Source organism: Trichechus manatus, unplaced genomic scaffold, assembly GCF_000243295.1.
Source record: "Trichechus manatus latirostris isolate Lorelei unplaced genomic scaffold, TriManLat1.0 scaffold00295, whole genome shotgun sequence".
NCBI classification, from domain to species: Eukaryota; Metazoa; Chordata; class Mammalia; order Sirenia; family Trichechidae; genus Trichechus; species Trichechus manatus.
The window spans coordinates 1466358-1476403 of record NW_004444231.1 but is presented as its reverse complement, the minus strand read 5'-3'; the positions used below and the strand labels follow the sequence as shown (position 1 = coordinate 1476403).

Genomic DNA, 10046 nt, shown 5'->3' with positions numbered 1-10046 from the left:
CAGGTATTTATTGTATCATAATTCCTTAAACTGGAACTTTTCAAAGTGAAACTTATGAACCATTACTGTTTTTTTTTTAAAGAGAAAATAAAATACCAATGTTCATTGCAAGGACCTACTCACATTGGAACAAAGCCACAGTCAATTGTTATGAGCCATGTCAGAGAGAGGACAGGGGAATTGTGAAAAGTATGCTGGAAGCTATGCCACCAGTATTTCAAATAGCAGCAGGGTCACCCACGATGGACAGGTTTCAGTGGAGCCTACAGACTAAGAGAGACTAGGGAGAAAGGCCTGGCAATCTACTTTTGAAAATCAGCCAGAGAAAACCCTATGGATCAGAACATTATTTGATTTGCAACTGATCATGGGGGTGGGGCAGGACCAAGTAGTGATTTGTTCCGTTGTGCATGGGGTTACTGTGAGTCGGGGGCCCGCTCACTGGCAACTAACAACAGAAATAGGTCACTTGAACTTCTACTCACCGGTGTCTCTACTGATTTTCTGGTGTACAGTGTTCAGTTTGACGTACGGGGTTAATTCTATCTTATGAAGGATTTGTTGTGTTCCTTACACTTAAGCTCACATACAACTGTATTAAGTACACTTACTGAATGAGAAAAGCACATTGTTGATCAATATAAATTAAACCGGAAAAAATAATAAATAACCAATGATAGCCTAGCAAGTACAAATGGCAAATGCATAAAACTGCTTTAAAAAATTCTAAAAGCACATAATAAGATTGCTTTTTAGAATCACTCCAGTGTCTAAATCACTTCTAGTAAATCACATTGAAAATCACGGTGAAAGACGTTAGATTTATTATAGAATGCCTGATCAATAGTCAGGTGTTTGAAAACATTTCGTTCCCAGATTGGAGTTCACCTTTTTGCCAACCACATCACATCCGAAGTGTCACTGTGATACTAAGGTAGGTGCACACACTGAGGTATGAACTTCACATTTTTCTAGCTGAAAATCAATCTCATTAGGCAAATATTTTTGAAGATGATACTTGAATGCGAAAATTGTCACTTATTAGCTAATATTTTTTGCATTCTTAACAATCTAATTTTAAAAGTTCAAGAAAAAAACAAAGATAGTTATTATCTTAAAAGCATTATTGTTATGGCACCCAAGCCATTTACTCTAGCTACTCTACATTTTCAACATTGTTGTAAAATAATGAAGAAAATATTATTAATAAAGGCATTTTCAAGAAGAATGAAATATCTGTGTCTCTCTCGTCTGTCTCAAACTTTTAATCATTACTTTTTTTTAAACGTGAAGCAGTAAGGAACAATAATTAGATAAAAAGCAGCATTTAATTTACAAAATCCTGAAATGATACTTAATTTTAATTTTGGTTTTAACATATAATTCTTTGATCCTCTTCCCATCAAAAGTGGAGCTTAATTCTCTCCTCTTAAAGGGTAGACTGGTCTTAGGAATAGAGTTTTATCTCCGAGTCTAGGAGACAAAACAGATTGTGATTTCCATCTTGGTCTCTCTCAGATCACTTGCTCTGGCGGAAGCCAGCTGCTGTATCATACACCTCCTGGGACCAGCCATTGAGGAACTGAGGCCTCTCTCAACAGCCACGAGTGAGCCGTATCAGATGCGGATGCCGCAGCCCCAGCCAAGCCTTCAGATGATGCAGCCCTGGCCGACGTCTCGGCTATAACTTCTTGAGAGGTGCTGAACCACAAACACTCAGGTAAACTTCCCTGATTACCGACCCTTGGAAACTGGAAGAAAAATGTTTATTGCCTTTAGTTGCTAAGTTTTGGGGAATTTGTTAGGCAAAAGCAGATAACTAATACTGTGTCCAAAGAGAATAAGGAATTATTGCATGTTAATTTTGATTTGCTCTAAATTAGCTATGAGATATTAAACGTATCATTACTTGATTTTCAAATTTAAGAATAATTTCAAGGCTAAGTCGACAGATTGTATTTTATTACCAATCACAACAATCTATTTACTTGAACTTCTATTTCCAATTGTAACCAAATAAAACACAAAAGGAAACACCAGGCCATGCTGAGCGGATTCCAAGATGGCCCCCATGATATGAATTGATCTTCTGGTTATTCATCTTCCCCTAGTTATTCAATCAAACACCAATGGACCTGCTGCTGTGAAGAGATTTTGCAGATGTAAGAAAGGTCCAAATCAGTTGACCTTAAAACAGAAAGATTATCGAATAGGTGAGCCCTTAAAAGGACTGGGCTCTTCCTGAGCAAAGAGATTCAAAGGGTGATAGGGGCTCACTGTGAGGGAGGGTCTACACTATGGGCTTGAAGACGGAGGGGCAACATGGCAAGGAATGATGGTGGCCAACAAGAGTTGGGAGGACCTCCTCCCTGACATCTAGTAAGGAAACGAGGATGTCAGGACTACACCTGCAAGAAACAGAATTCTGCAAATACCTCTGTAGAAGCTTGGAGGAGAATCCTGAGTTCCAGATGAGAGCACAAGTTTGTGAAACCCTGATCAGAGAATCCATCCACACCACGCCTGGACAGCTGACATACAGAACTGTGAACAAAAAATGGCTGCTGTTTTATGCCACTAAGTTTGTGGCAATTTGTTACGCAGCAGTAGAAAACTAACACACAGGCTCAGTTCCGCCATGGATAAGCACATGGCATTTTCTCCACTGAATGAAGTTATCAACTGTCATGCACACTAGCTGCATAAAATCAAATCTTTCCTAATTTCTGTTTTTGTATTTTCCATTTTGTGATTTTTATGTGATGCAAGTAAAATTTTCTACAATCGTATTTGTCATTCATCCATTCATCCAAAAATTACTTTAATGCCTACTATGTACAGGCACGCTCTACATACTCTGCACAAAACAGCCCAAACCTGCTGTGTTCATGGACCTTGCATTGTAGAGTTTTTACATGAATGACACGGGAGCCACTAGAGCCTTTTAAGTGAATTAACGGCACAATTTGAACTACCTTAGCAGGATGGCTGACCACTATAGGGGGACTAGTCTGTGTGGGGCAGGGACGGGTGGCGCTAGTGCTGCAGTTCAAGAGTGAGAGGGTGGTGGAGACCAAGGTGAGAAGAGGGCCTGAGGGAGGAGAGAGACAGAGAGAAAGGCTGGTGAAGCAGGATGCTAGGAAAGAAGCAGAAGTAAAGAATTATAAGCAGTGGAAATTTCAAGTATGTAGTTTTATAGATTTTTAATAAATATATATATGTAATTATCTAGCTGGGTATTGTTTGCATTTGATATTTAATACACTCTGTGGGATTACCTAAAAATGAATTGCCTCCTCATGTTAACCAGGTTAGAGAAAATATCAATACCAAGTGACCCAATGAAAAACAGACATCCTTGTTGTCGTCTTGTGCTAATGCCAAACCCCTTGTGTTATAGAGTAGAACTGCTCCATAGGGTTTTCTTGGCTGAAATCTTAAGGGAAACAGATCAACAGGCCTTTTCTTCCCCAGTGCCCCTGGGTGGGCTCGAACTGCCAACCTTTCCGTTATATCCTTTAGATATTAAGAATTCATACACACAGTCAATGCGTGTGCACTGGTGAAAGCATTTTGACTGGACTGAACACTTGGAACTTTGAGGTTAAGGTTCCTACACTCTTCTGGTTAAAACATACAGTAACAAACTACGTTTTCATGGGCTTCTTTGTACTGAAGATAGGTGTGGGACTCAGACAAACTCAGGGCTATGAAAGGAAGACAATTTTGATATACACTAACCCAGGAGGCAGAGATACATTGTTTGGGAAAGTGAAACTTTGCAACTTCCGGAGCCTGACTGCAGAGCCTTTCAGACACATTCATACAAAAATGGACAAAATTACTATTCTTACAGATTAGATTCCTGATGGTTTGGGGTTATCAAAATTGAGCTACTCACTGCCGTTAATAAAAAAGAAACTCGTCTCTATGGGACTATCTATGTGGTGTCTTCAGACACAAGCACTTCTGGGTTTAAAGAGGAAACCCTTGTCCTTCCACCCCATTGCTAAGGTGAGCTCACTCTCTGGCATGAAGTTCTCTGCGGGTGAATTTTCTTCTAGAGGAGTCCAATGGGGAGAAGAAACGGGTGGGAGTTGGGAGTCCAGTTCAGCGAAAGGCATTCCAAGAAGGGAAGAGGAGGAAAAGGCCTGGCCCCAGCCTGGGGTTCTCTCCCCGGTTTCCTCAGACAGCCTAGGGTAGGACTCAGGGAGCCAGTGTGACAGAGTGGTCGGTATAGGAGGAGAGGGATCAGGACAAAGTCCTAATACCCGGGCTTGGCTCTCAGGCCCGGAGGGCGGTGTCCGCAGTCAGAAAGCCCAGCGCTGGGGATTCCCCATCTCCCGGGAGTTTCGCTTTCTCGCTCTCACAACCTGTGTCACTTCTTTTTGCCCGGACGCACATGACGAGACGCCAGTTCTTACTCCCATTGAGTGTCTGGTTTCTGCAGTAGCCAATCAGTGTCTCCTCGGTTCCTGGCTGTAAGGTCCGCACGAACCTGCAAGAACTCAGTGTCGCCAGAATTCAGTGTTCAGGGTCATGGCGTCCCAGATCCTCCTGCTGCTGCTCTCGGGGGCCCTGGCCCTGACCCAGACCCGGGCAGGTGAGTGCAGGGTTGGGAGGGAAACGGCCTCTGCGGAGGGAGGAGCGAGGGGACCGTCGCGGGGGACGCAGGACCCTCGGGGAAGCCGCGTCCCTGCTGCCCCCGCTCAGACAACTCTCCCCTCCGCCCGTTCGACCACCCTCCCCCGCCCCCTTCCCTCCCCCCCCGAGACGTCCCGGCTCTGCTCCTCCCGCCGCCCCTTCTCCGGCCACGAGCCCCCCTCCTCCATCCTCCCCCATCGACCCCGGACCCGGGCGCCCCGCGGGAAGCGGGGTCGGTGGTCTCAGCCGCTCCCCGCCCGCAGGCTCCCACTCCCTGAGGTATTTCTACACCGCCGTGTCCCGGCCCGGCCGCGGGGAGCCCCGCTTCATCGCTGTCGGCTACGTGGACGACACGCAGTTCGTGCGGTTCGACAGCGACGCCGCGAATCCGAGGATGGAGCCGCGGGCGCCGTGGATCGAGCGGGAGGGGCCGGAGTATTGGGACCTGAGCACACGGAACGTCCAGGGCGCCGCACAGACTTTCCGACGGAACCTGCGGACCGCGCTCGGCTACTACAACCAGAGCGACGCCGGTGAGTGACGCTGGCCCGGGTCGGAGGTCAGGGTCCCCTCGTCCCCACGGACGGGTCGCCCCGAGTCTCCGGGTCCGAACTTCCCCCCGAGGCCGCGGGACCTGCCCAGCCCCTGGACCCGGGAAGAGCCGCCGGGGTTCGCTCCGGTTTCGTTTTCAGTTTAGACCCAAACGGGCTCTGCCCAGTCCCGGCCGGTCGGGGGGGGGGCGGGGCTGAGCGCGGGGACGCGCTGACCGCGGGGGCGGGGCCAGGGTCTCACACCCTCCAGGAGATGTTTGGCTGTGAAGTGGGGCCCGATGGGCGCGTCCTCCGCGGGTACGATCAGTGGGCCTATGATGGCGCCGACTACATCGCCCTGAACGAGGACATGCACACCTGGACGGCGGCGGACACGGCTGCTCAGATCACCGAGCGCAAGTGGGAGGAGGCCCGGGAGGCCGAGAATATGAAGGCCTACTTGGAGGGCACGTGTGTGGAGTGGCTCCTTAGGTACCTGGAGAACGGGAAGGAGATGCTGCAGCGCGCAGGTGCGAAGGGCTGTAGGGTGACTCTCATGTCTCCCCTTGGCCGAGGCTGTTCCCCTAGCTGGCCTCTCATAGGGAGAGAAGGGAAATGGGACAGACACCTGAATACCCCTTCCCACTATCCCAAGGGTCGGGGAGAGGGAGGAGTCGGCCCCTATTCGGAGAATCTGCACTAGAGAGTGACTCACCCAGAGAACATGCGTTTCTGTCAGAGACAGTTAAGGGATCCAGTCTCTCTAGGGACAGTGGGGGAGAGGATTCCTGAAAGAGCTGATCAGCAGATCCTTTGACCCTGGCAGTGGTCTTGGTAACCGCCAGGGACTTGTTCTCTGCCCTTGTTCTCTGCTCCACACCCAACCAACCTCTTTGGTGGTCTGACTCCACCTTTTCTGAGTTTTTGGGTCACCACCCAGGTCAGGGCCAGAAGCCCCTGCTCTCCTCAGACCTGGATCCTACTCGACCAGGCAGTCTCACCTAGATTCTAGAACTTTCTAAGGAAGAGAATATTCCAGACCCCTGAGTTCAGAGTAGTGTCTGGGTTTGACACTCCCTCTCTTCACCCAAATGTTCTGTCCAATGTTAGCATGGTCACATGAGCCCTGCTTCCGTGGTCCATGGGACAAAATGCAGAGTTTCTGAATTTTCTTACTTTTCTCCTCAGACCCCCCAAAGACAGATGTGACCCACCACCCCATCTCTGACCGTGAGGCCACACTGAGGTGCTGGGCTCTGGGCTTCTACCCAGCGGATATCACCCTGACCTGGCAGCGGGACGAGGAGGACCAGACCCAGGACGTGGAGCTTGTGGAGACCAGGCCTGCGGGGGACGGGACCTTCCAGAAGTGGGCAGCCATCGTGGTGCCCTCCGGAGAGGAGCAAAGATACGCATGTCGTGTGCAGCACGAGGGGCTGACTGAGCCTCGCACCCTGAAATGGGGTAAAAGGGGACGGGGGCGGAGACTTTTCTTGGAAAGCATGAGCCTTTCTGGAGACTTCCAGCAGGGTTGGGGCTGAGAACTGTCGTTCAGGACCCTTCGCCTTCCCTTCTCTTCCCAGAGCCACCTCCTCAGTCCATCATGGGAATTGTTGCTGGCCTGGTTGTCTTTGGACTGCTGGTTGTTGGAGCTATGTGGCTGCAGTTGTGATCTTGAGGAAGAAGAGCTCAGGTAGAGATGGGAGTAGGGTCTGAGTTTTCTTATCCAACTGGAGGGTTTCGATCCCCAAGTAGGAGTTTGCACATCTTCTGCCTCTTTATTGGGAGGTGTCATACACACACATGCGCTTACCCAGCCTGGGGCCTTGTGCTGACATGTAAATCACGTGTGTAGGTGAAGGTAAGTTTTTCACATTAGATGGTTTTTGTTTTGGGGACCTGATTCCCACAGTTGCAGATCAGAGGGAATGTCCCTGCTCAGGACAGATCTCTAGGAGAGTGGTTGGTTCAACCCCACATATCTCCTTTGCTTTTGTTTCCTAGTCCTTCTGTGGGTCTGCAGTCAGAGTTCTGGAAACTTGCTGGGGGGTCCATGACTAGTGGATTCTTCTAGGACCTCCTGGTCCTGGCTCCGCCCTGCTCTCTCACAGGATGTTTTCTTCCCCCAGGTGAAAAGGGAAGAAGCTACACTCAGGCTGCAAGTAAGTGAGGGATGTGGGCTGATCCTGAGACCCTTGGGATAGTATAGATGGAACCCCGTGGGAGAGCCCCCCCACCTCATATTTCCTTCTTTAGTCTCATCTCCTCCTGTGAGCTCTGACCAGGTAATGTTTTTGTTCTTCTCCAGGCAGCGACAGTGCCCAGGGCTCTGATGTGTCTCTCACAGCCTAAAGGTGAAACCCTGGATGGCCTGACATGGGCAGGGGTTGGGGCAGAGGGAACATGACTGGGTTATGGGGATACTTTTCATCTGGACATTTTGATCATTTGGTAGGATGTTCAGAGTGTCAACACTTAGAGTGACTGACGTGAATTTGTTTATACTTACTGTTTTCTGTAGTGTGAGACCGCTGAGTTGTGTGGGACTGAAGTGATACACGATTGTTCACACCCACTTTGTGATTCAAGGCTTCCGTTGCTGCAACTGGTTTTTGAATGTACCTGCGTTCCTATCATCATAATGTGAGGATGTGGTGGGACTCCCCCACCGTTGCCCACCAGGACGCCCTCCTCACACTGACCTGTGTCCTCTCCCCTGGATCTACGTTTCCGGTTCCCGCAGAGACAGGGCCAGGATGTCTCCATCCCTGTTGTAACTTCTCTTGCTCTGAGCTGCAGGAAAAGTGAGCCTCACTTAGCAGCAAGCTGTCCACATTACTGAGAAACAGTCCTTTTTCCGAGGGATAAGAATCAGGCAGCTTTGTCTGCAACGTCAGATTTTGCTCTTTGCATCATGCAGCGACAGACTATGCTATTGAAGCTTCCAAGGTAAAACAAAGGGATCCTGCGGAAAAGACCCATGGTCACCACCTGCTGGAGCCCTTCAGTGACAGAAGTTACTGGAGCCATTCCACAGGTCAGGGACGAGAGCACGTACCCATCTGAGCCCACGGAACTGTGAAATTGCCTTGTATGGCATCTTTAACGATTTGTTTGGCAACCTGCTCTGGTTTGCAGACAGATATGGTCTCTGAAATAGATTGAGTCTCCAAAGGCTTTGTTTTGTTTTCTTCTGTGAGCCCGGGGGTGTCTGTGTCTGGTAGGTAGGCCGCTGCAACATAGATGTTATACAATTTCATCTCCATCTGCAAAGCTTCAGCTAATCCCCTTAAGGCGAACTTGGACGAAGAGTAGGCCGTGAAGCCGAATAAACCCAGCTGTCTCGCCTGGGAGGACACAGAGACGCTCCTGCCCGCGTGGTGCTCCTTCATGGTGGTGATCACTGTGCGGCTGGGGTACACGCTGCCCAGGTAGTTGATGCTCATTAGTCCTTCAAAAGTACTAACTTCCAGCTCTTCCAATTTTCCTGAAAGTGACATTCCTGCACAGTTTACAAGCATGTCCACTGGACCCAGTATTTCCTGGGCTTGTTTTATGACGTTCTCTACTTGGTTGTAGTCTTGAGATACATCGACTGATACAAAGCACCACCTGTTTACCATCAACAGACTGCTTTTCAGTTTCTTTCTTGGCCTGCAGCAGCTTGTCCTCATTTCGTGCCACCAGAGTGATAAACGCCCCTTGTCTATAGCACTCAATAGCAATACACTTTCCGATGCCACTGGAGCCTCCTGTAACCACCACATGCACTCCGGGCAGCGCGAGGGGCTTGGGGCTGATAAGCGGGGACACCACGTAGAGCAGCAGCACGAAGGCTACGAGGAAGGCGGCCACCAGCAGCAGCATCGCGGGGACGGGCTGGGGCGGCGGGCCGGGGCCGTGCAGGGCTCGGGCTCAGCTCCGCGCTGCCCGGTGGGCACAGCAGGAACGGGCTCCCAATATTTTTAAGAAGCATGATTCTGGAATGAGGGAGAGGGATGTGACAGTTTCTTGTTTTAGATAAGTTCCTGTTATGTTTCCATCCTCTGCTCGCCTACCTCTCTCCCTGCCCTTAGCTCCATAATCCTAGTGCTGACCCAATCCAACCTTGTGGATTCATAAGTTAGAGTCTAATTTAAGTTCACCATTGTTTGTAAAATAGGGCCCGTAACCCCTAGGATCATTCTTGTCTGCAGAGGGAAATGAAATTGTGTGCTGTAGGTGGGCAGTAGGGAGGGGATGGAGAAAGGGAGTGGAGAGCTACGTACAGGAAAAGTAGAGTTGACATTAATGTTAGTGTGAGTGGACGTGCTGCAGCTGCCACAGAACAGCATTTGGACTGAGGCTACATCAGTAAAGACACTGTCTCTAGAATAGGGAGGTGGGCTACACTGCATTGATCATTCATTCTACTGATAGTTGCTGAGGGCCAGATATATTTGCATCTGGGCAACATCAGGGAACTAAAACCAGACAACAATTGGCAGCCTTTCTACTGGAGAGAGACTAGAGACTATATCCATTGCCGTCAATTCCGACTCACAGTGACCATGCGGGACAGAATAGAGCTGCCCCATAGGGGTTCCAAGGAGTGGCTGGTGGATTTGAACTGCTGACCTTTTGGTTCACAGCCATAGTTCACCATAGCTCTTGACCAGTGCACCACCAGGGCGATGAGCATAGTAAATAAGGGAAGTGTTTATGTTGGAAGGAGGGAAGTGCTATGGGTAAGGTGATCCAGAGTGTCGGTCTGAGAGGAGAGGGAAGATGACTGCTGTAACTCAGGTGGTCGGCGTGGGTCTCACTGAGAAGTGGCCTTTGAGGAAAGATTTGAAGGACATGAGGGAATTAGCCATGAGGATGCCTGGGGAA

General features: G+C 49.3%; 1 protein-coding gene, 1 long non-coding RNA gene and 1 pseudogene across 6 annotated transcripts in view; 1 reads left to right on the top strand and 2 right to left on the bottom strand.

The window, feature by feature from the left end:
- Positions 1-1256: 1256 nt before the first annotated feature.
- LOC111819185 (uncharacterized) lies at positions 1257-4376 on the bottom strand. 2 transcript variants are annotated; one of them, XR_002822941.1, is made up of 3 exons: positions 4272-4376; positions 2436-2544; positions 1257-2141 (listed from the first exon to the last, which is right to left on the bottom strand). It is a non-coding gene; the product is annotated as an uncharacterized LOC111819185 (long non-coding RNA). The 2 variants fall into 2 exon arrangements; XR_002822940.1 differs by having other exon boundaries at positions 4025-4322.
- Positions 4377-4466: 90 nt separating this feature from the next.
- Positions 4467-10046, top strand: part of LOC101345854 (class I histocompatibility antigen, Gogo-B*0101 alpha chain-like) — a 113875-nt gene continuing 108295 nt past the window's right edge. For 2 of the 4 annotated variants that reach the window (XM_023725293.1, XM_023725292.1), the window contains exons 1-4: positions 4467-4603; positions 4908-5177; positions 5429-5704; positions 6363-6638. In XM_023725293.1, coding sequence (XP_023581061.1) covers positions 4540-4603; positions 4908-5177; positions 5429-5704; positions 6363-6638 — 886 coding nt within the window. In that variant the 5' untranslated portion in view covers positions 4467-4539. Of the gene's footprint in view, positions 4604-4907; positions 5178-5428; positions 5705-6362; positions 6639-6757; positions 6869-7178; positions 7337-7482; positions 7529-7695; positions 7977-10046 lie in introns of those variants that run through there. The other 2 variants (XR_002822936.1, XM_023725294.1) reach the window with 2 other exon arrangements.
- On the bottom strand, positions 7976-9364 carry LOC101345602 (3-ketodihydrosphingosine reductase pseudogene; annotated as a pseudogene).